The 22,410-nt window shown below is 38.2% G+C and overlaps 1 protein-coding gene across 11 annotated transcripts; it reads right to left on the minus strand.

Annotated features, from left to right (window-relative positions):
• Positions 1 to 214: 214 nt before the first annotated feature.
• Positions 215 to 21,935, minus strand: dido1 (death inducer-obliterator 1). Of its 11 annotated transcripts, none has more exons than XM_079857683.1 (18): positions 21,767 to 21,868; positions 19,592 to 19,635; positions 17,882 to 17,990; positions 17,705 to 17,798; positions 16,473 to 17,373; positions 14,164 to 14,509; positions 12,581 to 12,796; positions 11,840 to 12,053; positions 8,453 to 9,020; positions 7,738 to 7,897; positions 7,488 to 7,604; positions 7,241 to 7,396; positions 6,855 to 7,011; positions 6,230 to 6,716; positions 5,986 to 6,133; positions 5,795 to 5,884; positions 5,459 to 5,654; positions 216 to 4,387 (listed from the first exon to the last, which is right to left on the minus strand). In XM_079857683.1, the coding sequence occupies exons 4-18, from the start codon at positions 17,784 to 17,786 to the stop codon at positions 702 to 704; spliced, it is 7,524 nt and encodes a 2,507-aa protein (XP_079713809.1). In that variant the 5' UTR covers positions 17,787 to 17,798; positions 17,882 to 17,990; positions 19,592 to 19,635; positions 21,767 to 21,868; the 3' UTR covers positions 216 to 701. The 11 variants fall into 11 exon arrangements, with proteins under 11 accessions (XP_079713801.1, XP_079713807.1, XP_079713809.1 ...); XM_079857679.1 differs by having other exon boundaries at positions 12,581 to 12,799; XM_079857675.1 differs by lacking the exon at positions 17,882 to 17,990 and having other exon boundaries at positions 215 to 4,387; positions 7,289 to 7,396; positions 12,581 to 12,799; positions 17,705 to 17,818.
• Positions 21,936 to 22,410: the final 475 nt, after the last annotated feature.

Below are 22,410 nucleotides of genomic sequence, written 5' to 3' on the forward strand. Positions count from 1 at the left end.
TATGGAAAATCCTGACAGTCTTGAACCAACTACATTCTAAAAATTTGCAAAGAATTTAAATATGTCCTGCTTGACATACTCAATTTAGAACCATTTAAATAGCAAGTTATTTTTATCCATACAATCTAACCTACATACAAGTTAACCATGTATAAAATGTTCTAATCTAAACTATTTAAACTACTCAATCTTAAAAGAAAACAAAAATATGTTTTACAATCACAGAATTTATTGAACAAATGAAATGAACATTTGGAGTGCCTTCAGGCCAATCAATAACAATAGCCTTCAGACATATTCATGAAACGGTGGTTAAGCTTTTACCATAAAGACCTTTTCCTTTAAACAATTTTAAAGCTATATGGCTTATGACTTCTCTATTTAGAAAAAAAGTAGTTAAAAACATACCTGTATATACACAAACATACATATTTACATGTCTTGTTTTGTTTTTTTTATCTGTGAAGATCTGTGAAGTTTTCATTAAAATAGCAGTACAGGGAGAGTGTATGTTGTGCTGACAAAATTATCACCACATAAGTACACCTGAAGATGTTATCAACAACAAGGACTTGTAAGTAAAAAGCATAAAATATTCAGCAAGGAAAGTACAAAAGGGACTTTCAAACGCAACGTTCAAACCCATGCAAATTTAGAAAGAAACAAAAAGTGTGTCAGTCAGCAGTCAAGATGAATGACATTCATGATGGGTTTTCAGATTCTGTAGACTTTGCCCTTGAGTTGTCAGATCTTTCTTTTCTTTCCTCTTTCTTTTCTCTGCTCCTGCTTCTGTCCCGTCTGTCTCTGTCTTTCTCCTTGCCTCTGTCTTTGTCCCGTTCTCTGTCCCGATCTCTTCTCTCACGGTCTTTTCCACGTTCTCGATCCCGACTCCTTGAGCGTTCTCTTCTCCTGTCTCTATCTCTGTCACGGTCTCTATCTCTGTCTCTGTTCTTTGCTCGGTCTCGGTCATGGTCTTTTCGGTCTTGATCTCTCTCCCTTTCTCGGTCATGGTCTTTTCGGTCTTGATCTCTCTCCCTGTCTCGGTCATGGTCTTTTCGGTCTTGATCTCTCTCCCTGTCTCGGTCATGGTCTTTTCGGTCTTGATCTCTCTCCCTGTCTCGATCATGGTCTTTCCGGTCTTGATCTCTCTCCCTGTCTCGATCATGGTCTTTTCGGTCTTGATCTCTCTCCCTGCCACGGTCTCGGTCTCGATCCCGGTCTCTCCTCTTGTCTCCATCTCCGTATCGGTCAGACTCTCTCCGATCCCTCTCCCTACTGTGTTCTCTTTCCCTTTCCCTGCTGCGACCCCGCTCCCTTTCTCTTTCCCTGCTCCGGTCTCTTTCACGATCCCTTTCTCTGCCCCGTTCATGCTCATGTTCCCTGTTCCAGCCCCATGATCTTCCACCATGTCCACCTTCTCTGTCTCTGTCTCTCCTCCTATCCTCAGACAAGTCACGCTGCCTCTCTTCAGACATTCTTGAGGGGGCATCTCTGTCACGCGAACCACCATCAAATCTACTTGGACGGTTATGTGGCTCTGCACTGTCTCTGCTGGAACTGCTTCGCCTCCTCATTTCAGGTGAGTGACGTCTCCAGTGGTCATCGCGGTGGGTGTCTGGGCTGTGTCCACCTATACGACCCTGTATTGGGATGGGACCTTCAGGTGGTGTTGGAAGCAGAGGTCCACGAACAGGTCTAACATCTCTAACATCACTTGGGCTATCATCATTGTAGTTAAATCGTGCTGGTGGGCCAACAGCTTCCTTATCATAATGTCCTACTGGTGGACCTCTCGGACCACCAAACTGCTGAACTGATGGTCCCCGGTGCCTTTCAAAGTCTTGAGATGAAGTTCCCCGTGACTCCTCAAATGATCCCCTGTGTTGAGGTGAACCACGGAATTGGTTTTGAGGTGGAAATCGCTGTCCTGACATTTCACCTGTAGGACCAGGAGGTCCTCTTCGCCCATCAAAGTGGTTCGGAGGTGGTCCCCTAAAAGGAGGCCCGTGTGAGGGTATCTGGGGCTTCTCTATTCCCTGATGATAAGAGTTCCCACCATCTTCAAAATGATCACCAGGTCCTCTTGACATGTTAGATGGAGGGCCATGATCCCCAATATTATGAAGCAGAGGTGGGCCTCTTGGCCCTGGGAAGTGGGATGGTGTTGGAGCTCTATTACCAAAAGGATTTGGAGGGGGACTGGGGAATGGTGGAGGTGGGACCCTAGGTGCAGAGAAGCTAAAGGGGGGTGGAGGCCCATTAAACCTTTGTCCATCAAAGCTGGGAGGGGGTGGCCCGGGTAGTGGAGGCCCTGGATGTGGCCCTCTTGGTCCAATATGCTGAGGGGGCATTGAATTCATAGAATTATCAAAGATCTGAGGAGGAGGACCTCTCTGACCAATTGGTTGGAATGGAGGTGGTCCTCTTGGGGTAAAATTTGGAGGTGGTGGACCTCTTGGAGCAGCATCAAACTGAGAACTGCTACCCCACTGATTCTGGAAAGGTGGATATGAAGCAGGTACTGGATACTGAGAATGATCATTATCCCCACGGGGAGGAGGTGGACCTTGCATTGAGGGGATCTGCATTGGCGGAGGGAGATGCATGGGTGGTGGAACAGTCATTGGTGGTGGGCCTTGCATTGGAGGTGGACCAAGAATAGGTGGAGGCCCAATTGGAGGAGGAAAAGACATAGGAGGTGGAATGTTAGCAGGGTTTGTTGTTGATATATGCTGTATATGGGAACTGTGAGAATCCATATAAGATGAGTTGTCATGGATGACATCTTGTGGCACTCCTGAGTGTACAGATGTAGATAAAGTACTGATTGTTGAAATGTTATAATATGTGGTTGCAGTGGTCTCAATAGGCTGCCCAATGGATGAAACTTTGTCAGCTTTTAAAATAGACTGTCCAATGGATGAATCAGGTTTCAAAATACTGGCAGAATTAGGCCAAACCTCCTCAAAACTTTTAATCTCAGATTCAATAGGATCATCCTTCGTTTTGTGTTCCTCTTCAGGTTCGTTTTCCATGTAGCTTTCCACTAACTCTGGGTCAATCTTTTCTCCTAGTAACGGAATAGAAACTTCTGTGCTCTCTATATCAAGAAAAGGCACCACTTCACTCTTGCTTGCTTCCTCCTCACTTTCTTCCTCAGACTTAGATGCTTCTGGGTGCAGGATGGCAGGCTGCACCGAATCCAAGGTGGCAGTAACTTGCAATAGGGGAATATCTGCGGTTGCATCCTCTACTGATGTATCTTCAGTAGAGTCCAGCTGTGCAGTTTGTGTGTCTGCGGCTGTGCAAGTTTGTGTTAGTGATGTCTCTATCACTGTAGCTTCTTGTGGAAATGTTTTATCTGTAGTAACAGGAGATTCCTCCTCTGTCTCTGTGGAATCAGAAGTCTGTCTTCTATTTGCAGCTGCCTGTCTAGGGTCTCTACTCTGCCTTGGGTCTCTTCTCTGGTTAATAACTGGAGCAGCTGAACTCTTTGCCACCAACTCTTCAACCTTTTTACCAAGCTGCAGCAATTGACTGTTAGCTAACAGAGATGTAACAGGCTGAGAAATCAAAGTCTCTGGTATTTGCTGATGAGCTGCTTCCTCATGCTTCTGTTCCTCAATTTGTTTGTCTTCAAGCACTTTTTGATGCTCAGTTAATTTTTTAGCACTTGGATCAACCCCAGCATCATTAAAAAGAGAGTCATCCTCAGGGTCATAAGCGACATCATCTATCATAGAGGTGACCTCTGTTTTATTAATGACAGCAGATACTTTTGTTGTATTATGGCTATTTTCTGCACCATAGCCAACAGCTGGGTCATATTCTTCTTCGGGATCATATGGTCTATCATCCTGCACTTCTACTTCTCTACCCTTGGCGACTGCAAACTGTTGTACAATTGGATCCAGCATGGGCACAGGGACATCTACAGTACTTTGATCTGAAGGTGATAACGAGACATCAGAATCTTGCTTCTTCTTACCAAAAAGTGTTTTCAGGATAGTCTGAAGTGGAGTGGCTGTAGATGGTGCTGAGACATTGGAGGATGGAGAATTACTGCCTGTGCTAGTGCTGACACCAGGTGCTTTCACAGAGGAGAGTATGGAAAACACAGAAGAGATAGAACTTAAAGACTCAGAGGCACTGAAGGGTGGAGGGGTGCCTGGGGGAGTTGTGCTTATGGCATCCAGACTAGATCGAAGAACTTTGTCCTGTTTTATTTCAGATTTAGCAATAATGGATGGTTTTGGAAGGCCTGTCTCATCATCTCTTAGAGTTTTAGAACGTTTCTCCTCATTCTCCAGAGGGGCCCCAGGACGCTTCTTGTCCTTCTGGCAAATCAACAACCCCAGGAGGAGATTGGGACGAGCTGGTTCCAGACCTGCAAAAAAATGATAAAAAAACATTATTTCACAAATAAGTTTTCTATAGATCTAGGATATAACACCTATATACATGTTAAGAGGTAAGAAATACACATTAAGAGAGCCTGTTCCACATAATACAAACTGGTAACATGAACTGTTAAAACTTACCTATACCAAACTTATTCTTATGTTAGTTTTTTATTGTACCATCCAAATTATCCTTGTGATGCATTAAATTAGTAATTACCACGCAAACTTTGTTAATTTAGCATAAATATTCCCTTACACACCATAAAAGCTCTTAATTATATAAAATATATAGATAGAACAGCCTTTCATTATTAACAACACTGCTCATGTTTCTTCCTCTGGCAAACTTGTGCCAATAATGACAATTCTAATCAACAAAACTGTATGCAATTTGTCTCAGGATAATAATCACTCCTTGGGCAGGTCAGGTTAGACGATTTACTTGTTTTCCTTATAAGACAGGATGATGTCCAGAATATAACTTACCATGGTTGCCATGATATTACAGCTAGTCCAACAGCAGACAGCATAAATGGCAGCACTTTCATTTTGAAGTGCAATTTTTCAGTGAGATGGCATTAGTTATACGCCTTAAGTTATATATTACATTTATAGGTAGTCACTTTGAGCAACTCCATTATTAAACACTTATTCTTAAAATGAAATATGAACCTGAAAAAATAAGGCTAAGACACAAATATCTAGGACATCAAACTTGGATTCATGATATATTTTATTAGAAAGTCATAAAATACATGACAACTTGCAGACAGAATTAAGAACACACCAAAAAAAGCACACAAACAACTTTGTCTGGAAGAAACTCATTGTATGAGTTACATTTTGTAGCACTTTTGATTTGGCCAAGAATTGTTTTCCATTTTGTAAATTGTGGAACAAGCTTTCCATTTACAGAATAAAGAGTTAAAATACAGACAGACTTTAATCATGCTTACCTTATGTTAACAAAAACAGTTTTTATTAAAAGTCTGTGGAAGACACTAAGATGATTCTTTAAAAAAAAGAGATTTTATAGTATCCTTGTACATGCTTACCTGGTCCATCAAATGGCAGAAGCTTTGCAGGAAGTGGGTCTTTTGAGCTCAGAGGGATGAGGTAAAGGTCTTTAATGCGTTTGTTGCTGTTTGCCACTACTCCAAACCGCTTACGGCTACTGAAATAAGAAAACAGAGAAACATACGCCACCTCCTCCTCTTCAGTCGCTGGATGGAAACGAATGAGACTCAGTTCCTGAAAAAATAAAACTCAGAATCAAAAAACAGAAATCACAATGATGCACATGAATAAAGCTAAGTACCATATAAATTGGGTTGACTTTCTAAGTTCTGAATTTGATTCTAGTGCAACTGAAATTAGTTTTCTTTTCATACTTTTGACAGCGAAGTCTTCAACTTTCCCACATAATCCCAAACAGTGTGTGGTGATATTCTACCGCCAATATGAATGGTGTCAGGCAAGTCCTGCAAATAAAATAAAAACAGTTGTTAAAATGAATCGATAACTCAACTTGAACCCAACAACCTACTACGAAGACCTTTAAGAAAATCTTTAGAAAACAAACCTCCTTAATATGCTCAAATGATCCTGAAACCATATAGGCTTTTGTGACAAACTTGGCAACAGAGTGCATGTTTATGAATCCTTTCCACATCATCTCTTGTCCAGACAAGAACAAAGCGGTTTCACCCTCAGGAGTGGGCTCTGACACACTGATGCAAACACAACAGATTTACAAATATTACTACTTACTAAAATGATAATGTAGAAAGAAAAGCATTTTACACTAAATGTCATAAATTCTGCACCTGGTAGTACTTGAGCCATAATTGCGCAGATCTTGTGAAGAGGCTGGTTTTGGCATCACAGTTCTGGCTAGAGATGCTGGGGCAGGAGGGGGCATAGGCAAAGGACCCTTTGCTTCTACAACCGCAGGTTCAACAGAGATAGGAATATTTGCTGGCATAGCAGGAATATCAGGGACTATGTGAGGCACAGAAGACCGATGACCAGCAGTACGAGGATCCCTTCGAGTTATTGTAACGGAAGAGACTGTTGGTAAAGCAGCAGTGACTGGGGGCTGAACCACAGGAAATACACCGCTTGAATCCTCCATCACAGATGTAGAATCAGGCAAAGGCATTTCAACACCAGAAAGAGAGGAAACTTGAGGGAGATCAGCAGGGGATTTGGATGGTCGTGGCTCTGGTTTAGACTTAAAAGACGGCTCTGGCTTTTTAGGCGCAGACATCTTGTTTTTTTTAGATGGTGGTTCATCATCTGCAGACTTTTGGCCTGAAAAATTAGCAAAAATTGTAATTTAATTATTAGCTGTTAGACAGATCATAGGTGTATATAATACAACCAGTAGTAGGCACTTTCCAAGAAATCTTAAGGGTATGTGACTTTTTATATTTGGTGATATAGTCCCACCTGTACAGATCTTGCAGTTCAGGTCAAAGAGATGAGCCCTATGCTCTGCTGTAGTGTCTTTCAGCATAATACTGAAGATATCTGGCATTGAGCTGCCTTTACCAGCATTGACTGGTGCTTGCTGTGCAGAAGTAGGCCGTGTGTCCTCTTGGGAGTCCTGCACAAAACAAGGACAAACATAGAATGAGAGGGTCAATGAACAATTTTAAACTTTAGGAAACTATTCTCATCCATGTGAAAGAAAAGACAAAATAAGATCAAGTTGGTAGGTGTGAGAACAAATTATGTATTCAGGGAGTCGTTTTAGGAAAATTAAATGAGAGCGGGATTCAGAGAGGTGTGTGGAAGAAAAGACAGAACAGGAAAGCAAGAAAGCCAGCACTTACAGCAGCAGAAGCCAAGTAGGGAGATTGGGAAGTGGCAGGCATACATACATCTCCATCAGACATAGGAGGAGGAGCTTCCTCCATGTCTACATCTGGGGGAGCACCCTCCTGTCTAGATCCACTTTTGGGCTGGGATCTCCCACTTAACTCCAGACTCTTTTGGAAAAAGAACATAAGTTTAAGCAAAGAGCATGAAAATAGCATCATTTAATCTGAGTTCACCCAAACAAATTCTGTCTTGTTTTACCTCAGAGATCTCAGATTTTCTCCAGTCTGACATCTCCTTGGAAAGAAGTTCTTCTGGACTCAGTCTCACCAGCCTAAAAGGACTGATCTCGCCACCAATCACACGATAGAACAGGCCCTGCCACACAGCCAAGTAAAAAAAAAAAATACAACTCTCAGCATTGTTACATCTCACAAAGCTACTAAAAATGCATATGTACATTACAATTGATCATAATTGTCTCTAATAAATATACAAAAAAGTAACTCACCTTGTTTTTGGGGTCCTTTAGGTTAAACATAAGGGACCTGTACTTGTTCTTGTACTTGTTATCAGTGTTCAAATAAAGGTTAAACATCTCCTTCTCAATGCTGACGGCCAACTTTCCCACTTCGCTCTCAGACATGGAGAGATCATCACTGTCACTGACTCTGTGGCACAATAATGAATTTAAAAATGCAAATTATTGGAATGACATTACAAATCATTTTATATAAAATATTTAATCACTATTCAGGAGAACATTTAAAAGGCAAAAATTTAAACCTATTAAAAAATGTAATGTAAATGTTAATGTTCTTGTTGTTGAAAATGAACAATTTATATAATTAGCGAATACATCATGAATACATTTTCCAAACTGTTTTTGTCTTATCCTGAATCACTATGGTATGCCTAAAATAAGTGTTTATATTCATATTAGTTTAGACAGAACAGGACAACCACACCAGAGTAACCCAGTACTGGCGTGAACTGTCATGCACATAAACAGAGAGCATGCGTTTTGTTAAATTAACCACTAGGGCACTTAAAGTTACATAGTGTACCTTTAATATTATTCAATTATAAGTTCATCTAAATTATTTTCCATTTTAATGTGTATTTATTTCTTATTTATGTTTACCATCAGGTTAGATGCTACAATAGTTCATGAGATAAAAATGATCAGCACAAAGTAAACGTTCTACCCCTGAATCATCGCTCACCTTTTATACAGGATATCAGTCAGTGATCGTCTGATGTTGGATCTCATCTGGTTGTTGGGCGGTGGCTGTGGAGGAGCAGAAATGGCAGCGGGCTGGGTTGGTTTAGGCAATGGGTGTTGGGTGGATGACACTGGGGAAGGTGGGGTTCTAGAGGTAGGAGAGGGACCAGGCTCTGCAGACTCCTTTGGCCCTGCCTGTGGCTGTTTTTTTGGGATAGTAAAGGTGCTTTTGCCAACACGAAGAGCTCCAGAGGCATGGTGGCGAGATCCGGGGGGGCCTGAAGGAGATAAAACCGGAATTGGTGGTGGGGGAGGTCCCGGCTTCTTCAATTTGCCCTGCGGTATGGGCTGTTTTCTTAACTCTCTGCCACTGCTCAAAGGTGCTGCATTTGTTTTGCCTTTGGGAAGAGGAGAGGTGGCAGCAGCAGCCTTTGTCCCCTTGGAGCCAGGAGACTTCTTCCCACCTTTGGGAGCAACATTTGTAGCAGGGGGTTTCTTGTCAGCGGGTGCAGTCTCCTTCTCTGGTTTGACCTCTTCATTGCCCTCCTTTTCTTTGTCTTTTTGGGGAGCTGCAGGACAACAAAAGGAATAAAAGGATTCATGAATGCAGAAATGGCAAAATTACTCCAAATAGCTCTTCATTTGGTAAAAAAAAAAAAAAAAAAATTGTAGTGTGAAATGCACAATTGTAGTGCCTTGCCTTGAAACTGTAATAATTTTCTCTCAAGTTACTGAATATGAAGACCACCATTACCAGTTCAAGAATTGGATTAAAGACACAAACAACAAAATGTTGAACATGTAAACTTTATTTTAGAAAAAAATTACAATCATCTTTAAGCAAGTTTAAGGACTACCTGACTCAGACCAGTCAGATGTATTTGTATATATTTAATTATATTCTTTAAACAATTTATTAATCATAATATTCAGAAAGTGACTAGGTAGCATAAATAATGTACCAACAAACTGGAGCACATAGCAGCTATTATTTGGTATGTAAATTTACATTTTTTTAATTTTTTATATATGGCTAATTTGAAGAAAAATACGAAGGGTTCATACCACATGAGCCAAATTAAGATTCACTGCTGCCTTGTTTTTAATAATTTTCCATTATATATCACTAACCAAAAGAAATATTTTTTTTGGGGGGGGGGGGGGGGGGGGGGGGATCAATTATATTAATTAAAATGTTGAAAGTACTGCTAATGTGCAACAATACCGCACATTGAATATATAAAGAATAAAAATGGAAATCGTGATGTAATAATTCAAGGAAACATTACATAAGGACTTTATGGCCTGGTTTCACAGACAGGGTTTAGATTAAGCCAGGATTAGGCCTTAGTTAGGACATTTAAGTAGCTTTATAAACATGCCATGGGAAAAAAAAAACTGGTGTGCATTTTGAGAAAACAATAGCACTGACATTTTAAGAAATGTCAGTGCAAGACGCTTTCAGTTCAAACATGCATTTTAGTCTGAGACAAGGCTTAAGCCTTGTCTGTGAAATCAGAGGTATAAAGGATTAATATTTTACCAGCTACATAACACAAATTTCAAAGTCAATTTGATTAGAGATCTGAACATATAACCAGTGTACGATAAACCACAGTGGACCTAAGCTCCCTTGTATTGCAGTAATGCATCCTTAAAAAGCACTTTCAAGTGAAGGTACACAATGTACTACAGAACATCAGAGTAATCCCATTCATGTGTTATTCTTATCAGACAAATTTCTCCATATCTTGATCAACACTAAAAGCAGAAGACACAAACCATCCAAGGAAACCTTATGTAAACTAATGTCACATTCATAATGTCATTCATCCATTTTAAAAAAGTTGCTGGGACAAAGACACAAAAATGATTGGCATTATTTTTGATTTTCTAATTCATAATTTCAGGTATCAAACAAATCCCACATTAGCTTAAGGTGTCCTCCTATGTTTTTGCATATGGCAAACTGAAAACTTGCCCTTTCCAGTAATCAATCATTCCTACTAGTGCAGAAAACAAAATTCAATCTCTGCATCAAATCAACTGCATTCAGCTTTCAACAAGTACACTAACCTCTCAATATGTAATTTGTTCATATTTAAATATGCAATAAGACAAGAGTATCAGCATTGTTCTACATTCTGTGTATATGTATAAACAAAGCTAGACATATCCCTGTGTGCTGCAATAATGAGGCATGTGAATTCTGTCGTTGTCTGCTGTGGGGTGATAATGACGTCCTCAGCTGTTCTTCATTACGGTTCCTCATTACATCAGCTTACTCTCTGGGCTCTTGGACTTTTCTGAAACGCCACAGTTCTTCTCTCAGGCCGGCTCCAAGGACTGTAGGCTTCTTATTGCAAAACACACTGTGACATTTAGCGGAAGGCTGACAAAGGCCAAAAGCAGGCAGAGGCCATGACATCCCATGTTGTCATCCAATAAACAGACTTCTCTCACAATTGAAGCACAGGGGCAGCAGAGTATTATCCGCAATTTCACTTTATTTTGAATGCCACTTTGTCCACTCAAGATTTATAAATGCAGTGCATGCAAGTCAAAGGAAATATCAAACTAAAAGCTGTTAGTTAAAAAGTTACATGTCTTCATTATTATGTAACAGGACTGTAGTCAAATGTCCATGTGATCAGAGACGTTCTATTCTTAGTCGGGGAGGAGGGCAGGAGAAAAAGACACCAAAACCTACCTGATCAGGTGTGCGGTCAGTACAGCGTTTCGGATGAAGTTATTGCCCCGATGACGGCAGAGATTGGAGATAAATGGCAATGGTATTCCACACATTGAGAAACTCAAATTCACATGCACATACATTGTAGATGTTTATCAGAAAGCTTTACAAAAGCATATCATGGCAAGGCACTACAGTTTGGGCTCAGATCCCTAGGATCTAAATTTTTAGATCACTTTTTTTAGTGCCGGAGAAAGTTAGATAAAATAGATTAAGTACTTATAAATAGACTGTAAAATACAGTCTTTATGCGTTTTAGATCATAAATACTTACCATATTTATCTTATTTTAAACTTACCTGTTCTGGATCTCTGAATGACCTGATACAGGTATTTTTCAAATATTAGCATCTTGTAGTGTTACTTAAACACTGACAAAATATTTAAGATGTAGCGCAGAGTGTCCAGCTTAAAACCATAATTATAGCTGTGCTAAAATTCTGGCGCTAAAATCCTTTAAAGGCACGTAATTTCAATTTCAGTCCAATTTACACCAGAAAAAGAGCAGCTATTTTTAGATCTTTGAATCCCCTTAGGCTGCAACAATTTCAATCAGTTGTTCTTGACAGTTCAACACCCCCATCATTGGTAGAGACAGGTCAAAAAAATGTGGAAAACCCTCAGAGAGATACATACACGCTTTGTTTAACACAGATGCTGATATGGGTGTAGTCTTTTCTGGCGTTACTGCAATGTAATTATGGTCACTGGACCAGGATGACATGGCCGGAGGGGGCGGATGCTCCTCTGCATGCTTGTCTTCATCATCATCCTCTTCCTCAGTCCCAGATTCTGACTCCTCCTCCTCCTCACCTTGGTTAGAGGACCTCCTTTCTGGTCCAGAACTCCTCTATAGACAAGAACAGAAAGCACTGTCAGCATTAAAAAAACTATTTAAAAAAAATTAAATAAATAAAAATTATATATTATATATATATATATATATATATATACACACAGCACATTGAATATATAAACCACAAAAAAATAATAGTCATATTTATAAATATATATTTTTTCATTAAATTGCTTTTTTTAAGACATCGAGGAAAAACATCAGCTATTTCACACCATTAAAAATGCAACAATTTTTTACATTTAGAGCAAAATCTATTGAAAATAGAGAATTAAAGATTTAAATTACCTATAGCTTTATAGAAAAAGAGCAAATACAATACCTGTTTTCCTGATTTATCGTGCACCTGAATTAGCAACTACTGGATTAAAAACTTTTCAATTTACACCTAAACACTAATGTAAGTGTATCCTCATATAACAGTCATTCAGCCATAATCCATGTGTAAAATAATTTCCCACCATTAAAGCCTTAATAAAATGGATATTGCATGATTATTATTAGGTGGCTATTAATAATACCTTCTGTGGTGATTTATTTGTGGTCTTTTTCTGCATTTTGGGTTTGCCCCTCTCTTTCTGTTTGGAGTCTTTTCCATCCGTGGTGATGATCTTCATGGCGGCAGCAGCATGTCTGAGTATGCAGTCGTTCCCACAGTAGACAGAGTCAGGGAGGGCATCTCTCTCACAGCCAGGGCCAATGCATTTTGGGAGGGAAGATCCCTCAACTGCAGTCACCTGCTAAAAACTCAGGGATGTCAAACCTCCGTGGCCACTACATTACGGCAGTAGATCTACACCGTTTGTAGCGTACTTTTTTTTTTTTTAAAGCAAGCTAAACAGTAGTATTTTTAGTTTTAACTATCAGTTTTAAAAATGGAACTTAATGTGGTCATGTGACAATACATTGCTATGTAGTTAAAAATGCTTACTTATAATTTTAAACTCAATTTTGAGTAAAAATGTCTTAACATTCTGTGTCCTGATCAAATGAGTCAAAGATGATTTTGGCTAATATTAACTCCAAGGTCATCCATGGCATTAGAAATAAAGTCAAGTCATTGCATTGCAGAATACAGTATCCAAAAGCAACAAGCTCAGTTGTATACTGCACATTTTGGCGACTCAAGTGGCTCATCTGGGTATTCAACAGATATTATATACCGCAGCAATAGTAATAGTAGCATGCTAACATGCTAACCCAAACAAAGTCACAAGACTTGTGAATATTTTGAATAATGATTTTTTTTGTTTTTGTTATACTTTTCAGCATTAAAAAAAAAAAAAATTCAAACAAAAAACATAGAATTTTGCAATTATTGTTAAAAGATATAGGAAATACATAAGATAGCAAAAAAGATGAGCAAATATTGACATCAAATAATTTAGAATCAATTATTAGACTTTAATAGTATTTAGTCTTTGCATATTGTTGATTTCAAAATGTTTTTAAGTGTGGCTCATTTAAAGACACCTTTTAGTTTAATTGTTAATGAGGCAATCTCTTTATTATTACATTCATAAAAAAAGAAAACTTACCATATCTTAATATCATAATTAGATGCCTTTAGGAGGTGAAATTCAAGTGATTTGGTTGTTACAAACCCCCATTTATATTAGCAGGAAAGGTATTCAGTTGAGAAAACAACATGAAACCCAATAAAAACATTTTTCATGCTTTGCACTGGTGCTAAAAAGTGTGGTTCTCAAATGTTGTCGCTGCCATCTGATTTCCTTTTGATGTTTTCCCAACATTAGCTAAAAAATGTTGTGGTCAAACCTGGTACTCATGCTTATATTATACAATGAAACATTGAAAAATCACATAGATGATAGCTTTAAAATTTGCTAAATGCCAAATATTGGCATAAAAAAGCAGTTGTATGAATAATCTGAATCAGATATTGATGTTGCAATTTTACATTAAATTAAAGTTAAACTTTATCATTTAAAAAATGTCACTGATAATAAACTGTCGAAATTCAAGCATGGAAGCACCAAGCATTGATAACTGTATCCAGAACCTGTATTCTTCAACACCATGAAATCAAATGTGTAAAAAAAAAAGTGCAGTATTCAAACTCGTGTTTCATACGTAGACATACCGGCTGGAAAATCTTTATTTTCTTTTTCCCACTTGGATTGGTAGCCTTCTCGATCCTGCCCTTGATACCCAGGTCATCAGAAGCTTTCTCCTCTGTGGTGGCTGCAGAAGTGCTAGATGCTGTAGTGAGACCGGTCTCAGTTTTACGAAGGCCAGCTACTGGCCGTTTGCCATTCTCTGCAGCTGCTGTGGAGGAGCCGGACTTGGAAATCTGCCCCTTCTGTGTGTAGCAGTTTGGACAGACATAGTCCTCTCCATTTCTCTCCATCAGTCGGCCACGTGCCTCAGAGATCCCAACGCAGTCGCCATGAAACCACTCCTCGCAGCGATCGCAGCAGATCATGAACCTATGCAAACAATGACCAAACACCCTCAATAATCATTAAATCCACAAGAGACATAAAACCTCTGCTGACAAAAACAGAAAGCAAGCAAAGGACAATCTCTGCTTCAAACAAACACATGACACTTTTTTTGCATCTTGCCTGATAAGGACAGTGTGTAACATTATTCAAGTGTTAAATGAACTACTAACAAAGAAATCGGATGGACCAATACAGAATTATGGAACCTGTCTCAATCATTCTTGTCAGGATACTCATAATTTTGACCCTTTCAACTTGGGCTTAAAACACTTTCTGCAATCTGACAACCTCCTTACTGCTGATGATTTATGAAAAACAATAATTATAGAAATCAGTAAAAACAACGCAACTTAAAAAGTATAGGTCATATATCATTGGAAATTAGGGTCGTGCTACATATGTTGCTTTTCCTTGCTAAAACTCAGTTATAACAATGCACTGGGTGGCGCTGTGGAGCTGGTTAACAAGTTGATTGCATTGATCACAGAAAGTCGTTGTCTTCGATCAAAATAATTTTACTAAATGACCTTACAAAATGGAATTACTTTTGATCAAATGGATCAACACGTCGTGTAGAAACATTGTCGTGTGGAAACATTGTGGGGTGAAACAGATTTATCATATCACCACCATGAAATCACATGAAATCCAAACACCAATCGAAAGAGGAAAGACATTCACAACTGCAGGTAAGCACAGTTGTACCCAACGAGCCGTGAAGATAACTTATCTGATAGCAAAATGATCGAGACACATGCTTCCTTAAAGTTTCGTCGAGGGAGACAGGTTTAAGAACAGAAAACATAAAGTGCTGTAAGAAACTTTGCTTAACACACTGTTATCTGTGTCCCTGCAGAGTCTTTCGGCGGAGCGCATTTTCTCCTCATCCAGCCTTATTGTTATCAGACTGAGGAGCCAACTTTCACCTGAGCATGTGGATATTCGTTTTCCTCAACATGAACATGTGAAATAATATAAACACAATAACCATATGCTGACTGGATAACTGGCACAGTCTGCTTCGGCTTAAACGCTTTCGATCTGTATTTTTTTTTGTTTACACACATCGTTTAATATTTTCAACTAAAAGAATACCTCAAGATGTAATGAAAGCTTGTTGTGTATATTTGCTAACCATGAGCTTGTTCAGAAAAAAATCTGTACAGGAATGCAACACACATACAGTGTGTGCCCCACATAGATCAAACTATGTCTGCTGTGTGAAAACACCCTCAGATGCACAAGTCAATCAAATACAGATATCATTTGTGTCAAACTCATACTTATTATGGGCAATGCCAATACAGTTTAGTTTTAAGATGTACGTGACACCAATAACTTGCACAAGACCTAATAGTTTTAGCACACAAAACACTTACTAGCACTCATATTGATTCCTCCATGGCCTGATAAAGACTGCTTAGGCTTTCTGTGAAACTCATGATTTAGTTTTAAATACGCTGAGCGATACATGTGCACAAACTTACAAGGTATAAAAACACTTGAGTTTTGTTCCTTTGTACTCTCAATCTTCTGCTGATCACACTCACATAAGAGCTCTTTTTACATTTAGTACTTACTTCACACTGTAAACTTCTGTAAAATCTCTTTCATTTTATGCAAGTGATAAATACATTAACACAAAAGTGCATAATATTAAACAAACTACATATACTGTATATAATTAATATGTATACCAATATTATTAAAATAATTAAAACTGATTATTTCATTAATATTCTTAGTCATTTTATAATAACTTGGATATATAAAAATATGTATTATATACATATACCCATTTTATATACAAACATTATTACAATTATTTACATCTCAAAAACATTGTTTCTTAGTCTTTTTTCTCCGCTAAATCTACATCTAATTCACCCAGAATCCAGCATATCAGCTAAAAAGTATCTCATGCACCTTTAACAAAGACACGTACCTTTTGTTGTGTTTCTGCCTGCAGATGCAGTAAAGTGCATTAGGGTCATAACCATCACTGTCGCAATCACTGGACGACGACTCATCATCATCATCGTCATCGTCATCCTCCTCCTCCTCATTCTCTTTCTTCTCTTTGCGGAGCTTCACTCCTATTTTGGGTTTAGGGTCTCTTTTAGAATCTTTACTGACTGCTCTGGTAGGACGTCTATTTATGGACTCATTTGAGGACTTCTCTTTGCTCTTATTACCCTCCTCCACATCTTCCTCTTCTTTCATCTCAACATCCATCGCTTGTTCCTTTTTTGCTTCCACATCCTTTCCATCTTCAGCACTGGCCTCAGTCTCAACGTGTTCTTGAGTCTCTTTCGTTACTTCACTCTCAGCCTCATCTTCGTTTTCAGAGCTGCCATCATCACTCACCGAGTCTCCGCCTGCTTTAGGCGTCACTGCCCTCCTCGCCCTTCCCCGGCCCCTTTTCTCTGGTGAGGCCACTTTCTGTTCCTCTGATTTGGCTTCGGCATTTCCGTCAAAGCTGGCCTCGGAAGCAGTTTCAGCATCGGTTGGTGTCTGGGATGGAGGATCCCCTCCCTCAAGTCGTGAAGGACAACTTCTCCTGCCCGTTCCTCTTCCTCGCTTCACAGTGACCAGAAACTCTTCCAGTTTGTCCGTGCGCTTTGCCTGCCTGCCGCTACGACGCACTGGGGCGCCCTTGCCCTCTGGAGTCTCCGCTGCCATTTCTCCAGGGATTTCCCTCTTAGCAATGGTAGTCCGACGAAAGCCCCAAGTCTTCTTAAACTCGCGTAAGGGCTTTGTGGATTTGTCAGGGTCCTCTACTTTGTCTTCACTAACATCACCTTGGTCTTTTTGATCTTTGACTTGGTCTGAGACTGATGTTGGTTCTGTGTGTGAAATGTAGCAAAATTAGTTCACAATAAATGTTTAAATGCTAGAGATATGCAATTTGATTAACAAAACTCTGATATGTACATCCAAGCTGATAAATCAATCAAAATGCAGGTGCAATATCAGTAAAAACATGTTAATTGATATGGTGTGACGTCACACCACACATTGAAAAAAAGATTTTAAGCCATTTTTAGCCATTTAATGTTTTCCAGTGCATGCACAGAATAGACAGGAACTCTTAAATCTCAATGATTACATCCTGTTTCAATAATTTCCCAATTTGAAATCCTGATTGGAGTCAATGGTGGAGTGGGCCGTGGGTACCTTGTGAACTGGTATCCACAGGATCCTGGCTGGGCTCAGGCTCATGGGCTTGAACCAGCTCAGGGCTCACACTCTCCTCCATAGCAGAGAGACACTATTTTTCAAACAGAATATCTATAATTAAGAAAGAACAAAGATTTAATGGAGAGTACAACTCCCAAAGAGTATTACAAATACCTAAGCGAATAGTCTTCTCAGCTGAAGCCTTGTGGAATCCTAGTAGAAGGTGCCAATGAATCTTTCCTTTGGATGTGCCATGCATGCATTTAGTAAATTGTATTGAGGCCTATAAAAAGGATTTAACATGCTTGAGATGTCTAAAAGTGCTCCATCCTTGATCTATTGCATTCAGAGTGTAGTCAAATTAAAATACACTACATAGAAATTTAAGGATGTGTAAAATATTCTCTAAACCATTTAGACAACAATAACAAAACCATGACACTGATGGAAACTATTTCTCTTCTTGTTCCTACAGTGCACACTGGGCTTCTCTCAACTAAATCACATTAAACAAATATTTCTAAAGATCTTAATATAATTAATATCTAGAACATGTTCAAACTGTATAATTCAGAGAATGATGTCCCCTGAATGAATACACAACTTTGCATATACAAATACTAATATTAACCATTTCCCACAAGTAAATTCCAAATTTTACTCACAGCATTGTCAATTATACAGTAAAACTAAATAGTTTATGAATTGTGTAAATGTTGCATAAAATAGGTACACTGAACTGAACATATATAAACACACACTAAAGTTCAAAAGTTTTTTTTTTTTTTTAAGATTTTTAATAAAAGAAAATACTTTTATTCAGCAAGGAAACATTGAATTTATTAAAAAAAAGAAGTTGCCATGGCAAGAATAAAAAATTACATTTTAAATTACACTAAAATAGAAACAATTATTTTAAATGTAATATTTCATAATATTACACTTTTAGCTATATTTTATTTTAACTACAAATGCAGCCTTGGGTGAACAAGACTTCTTTCAAGTCTACACACACACACCACAAGAATTAGAATCAAATAGAATATCACATCAGTGGAACAGTAGTCGAAAATATTCCATAAAATGATTTTATTCTTAAAAAATAAGCAGGATCAGTTGAAAACATATCTACTTAATTTATAGACAAAGGTTTCATCATAAAAAGTTTGTGCATTTTGAGTTTGAATATATTTTTCCTGAAACTTCTGAAAAGGACTAAAGACTAATCAATACACTCTTTCAAGCAGACATAAATAGACATGCATATATCAAGTTTGTATTACTACTGAAAACCTCCACCATTGAATTGTGTATTTTAAGTTTCATACAACAGTGTAATACATTTATTACATTGGGTATTATTCTAGTAGTCTAATTATAATGCACTTTTGAATTACACAGTCAATGCATTGAATTTTCATCATTCAGTTTAATTCATTTGACATGTTTACACACTAGGAATTAATTTCATATTATGCAAAAACTACTTTTGATTATTTTGAGTTTCATACAATTGCAATAGATGGACTTTTTTGTATGATGTGATAGTTATATCAAATATATCTGGTTTAAGGCTAACAGAACTCAGCATGATGCAGCATATCACAATGAAGATCATTTTATTGGCAAGAGCTGCATTAATAACGATTAGGCTAATAAAGGCTGTATACATCTTTAACACTGCAATCTAGCGAAAACCAGACCTGCTTTAAGAAGACACCTGCATTCTCTAACATGCATTTGGCAATGGAGGTAAAGTCATATTTATGAGTTTCCAAGACACAATTACTGTCAACCACTCTCACTACGATAAACAGTAACAGTAGGACTTCAGTTGTCAAAAAACATGCAGTCTCTCATACTAACAGTAGTGAAATGCTGTACCTGTTTGCTATGATGACTGGAACTCTTCTATTTAAGATACTGATCTATAAACAATGAAAAGAATAGTTAAAATTTAGCAATGAAAACTTGACCTCTCATGTTAAGGTGGTCAACTCAATGTGCTAGGTTGTCCTTTCAGCACAACATAACTCTTTTTCTGTATGTAATCTATGTTCCTAGTCAGCCAGTTTAGTCCAAGTTATACAAGAAAAATAAAAAATCAGCTCTCCAATTATGTACCAAAACTGTTACACAAGATCAACTAAACAAAAATATGCAAGTTTATGTCACATAATGTTGCACACTGTTGGTAAAAAACATTGGATAGATGTCTAAGAGTGACATAAATTGCTAATTATTATGTCTACAATTCTATAAAATAAAAAAAAACTACAGTTAATACATTTGCAAAAATAACCAGTTTACCTGAATAGAATAAGCAAATGGACATTCTATACAGAATTAAATTTGCCATATATTTGAATCCTTGCTAGCTCAAACACCAAAAATATTCATCAACTAGGCTACTGCAATAGACCCAACCGACTTAAGTTACTAAAAACACGTAATGCATTAACCAAAAATATTGAGATAATACAAAACACAACAAATAAGAATAAAAAGAAAATTTACGTTTCAAATGTGCTTAAGGCCTAGTTATTAAAAGTGTCCTGAGATCCATAAAATTACCCTTGTCTAGACAAATGTAGGCCTAATTTAAGGAAAGATGCATTTGCATTTTCAGAAAGAGTGGTATATTTATGAATACAGCATTCCTGCACACTACATTGGTGGTAATAAATAAGAAATGCAACTGTGTGCTCTGCAATGGCCGCCCATAGTAACAAGTAGCTACACGCCAACAAAACTGACACGAGCAACTCAGCAAAACTATAAGCCCTAACGTTACTTGCTGTAAAATACACATAAGCGTAGTAAAGGCGACAAAATGAGATAAAACAAAAAGCTTCCAGGATTAAATATTGAGATGTGTTACTTGCCCGTTAGCTTTAGCTAATAGCTAGCGCACGACCTCCATTTCTCTGACTCTTTCAGAAGAAATCATTTTACTCCTGCTATTTTGTTCCTTAGACTTATACATACGAGTCTGTGTGTATATAGCGTTGAATATTACTGAATATAGTTGAGCTAAATGGAGCTAAATCGAACATGTCTGCGAATCGGTTCTTTCGAATAGCGCTTACTGCCGTTTTTCGTCATCGAGCAATGACGCCATCACGTGGTTCCTACGTCCCGGCGTTCCAATAAAACATTATTTACGTATATGTTGCTGATTATGATGTTATTGATAAGTATGCTTTTTGTATTTCTATATTATTTAGTGTGCCACAGTGTCGCGAGGGAATCATACAGACTACTTTCGTGAACCGACTCGCCTGCATGTAGTAAGAGCACTGGTAGGTTTCGGTCACGGAGAGCTGCCACGTGAGGAGCGGTTATAGTCTACACGTAATTTTTTATCATTTAAATGACAAAATAATTGAGAGAGATTTCATAACCATGCATTAAGTTACATGCTAAAGATTTTAAATATTTAAACAAGTTTTCAAAAATATGTCACACATATCCGTATCTGCAAGGGCTAGCTTTCCATTCCTTCCATTCATGCAGAAAAATACAAAAACAAACTTAACATTACAATAAATTAGACTTAAATAAAAGCACAAAAACATTGTGCACCACATTAAACGTTAGTGCAGAGAACCGCACACACCCACTTTGTCGACACAGTACAAATCAAAACTTCACTGCATAAAAATTCAATCACAGTTTTAAAAGACGTAAGTAATGCAATCGGGTAACGTTACATAGCGATATGTAAGTTAAATGCTTAAGAAAATAACGTACAGTCAAATTGTAATAAAATAAGATTAACATAAATAAAACAGGCATGCGTTTAAACTCACATAGCAACAGCTATTAATCAAAATACAGCTGTTTATTCTTCTGTCCCAGGTTGGTTTTCTCCATCTGGAATAATCTTTTCTTATCGTATCAAAATAAATACGGAGGCTCGTGGCGCCATTACTGGAGCGCGAGTTTCACTTATGTAAATATGACAAACTGTGTCTGCATCTCTGCCTTTTATTAAGCACAAATGAACAGCGAAATAGCATGCACTAGTGCTCATTACAACTGGAAATGCATACTTACTTGTTATCATTAATGTCGTTTGGCGTACGGTCAATGCAACGGTATGACCTCCATTTTCTTTTCTTGTTGATGATGGCGGCGGATTTTTGCCCGTAGTGCTCCAGTCCAGATAGCGTGAGACGAAGCACATTCGAAGTTGAAGTTACAATGTTGGACAGCGACGCTGTGTCGTGGGGGTGAAATTGCATCATCCTCAGATATCTGACATGCAGAAGTGCGCCCTCTAGTTTTCAGAATCAGAATAGGCCTATATTGTCAATATGCTTACACTCATAAGAGATTTGTCTCGGTGACAGAAGCGCACATTTTGAATGACAACAATTAAGACAAGGGTAATAAGAATAAAATAAATGTATAAAAGAAAAATAAATATATAAAAATAGACAAAAAAGGCAATTGACAATGTAGGCCCTACCGATAAATAGGCTACAATTTTATAAGGGAATGTGATTAAAACGAGGTATGATATCCTAAACTGATAAAAGTATAAATAGAGTTGGGTATTGGAAACTGGGAGCATTTAACGGTTCATGAGGTAGGTGGCCTGAGGAAAGAAACTTTTCTTTTGTCTGGCTGTTCAGGTGCTCAGTGCTCTGTAGCGCCGACCAGACGGCAACAGTTCAGAGAGGAAGTGGCCGGGATGT

This window comes from Squalius cephalus (genome assembly GCF_949319135.1).
Source record: "Squalius cephalus genome assembly, chromosome: 22".
Lineage (NCBI taxonomy): Eukaryota > Metazoa > Chordata > Actinopteri > Cypriniformes > Leuciscidae > Squalius > Squalius cephalus.

What these genes read in the sequence shown, in the direction of transcription:
- dido1 (XM_079857673.1), bottom strand. Translation starts at nt 21,896, where the DNA reads ATGTGCTTCGTCTCACGCTATCTGGACTGGAGCACTACGGGCAAAAAT. An exon ending in TATGGCTCAAGTACTACCAG is followed by an intron (nt 6,134 to 6,229) that starts GTGCAGAATTTA and finishes TGTTTGCATCAG; the next exon opens with TGTGTCAGAGCCCACTCCTG. An exon ending in CATTTGAGCATATTAAGGAG is followed by an intron (nt 5,885 to 5,985) that starts GTTTGTTTTCTA and finishes TTTTATTTGCAG; the next exon opens with GACTTGCCTGACACCATTCA.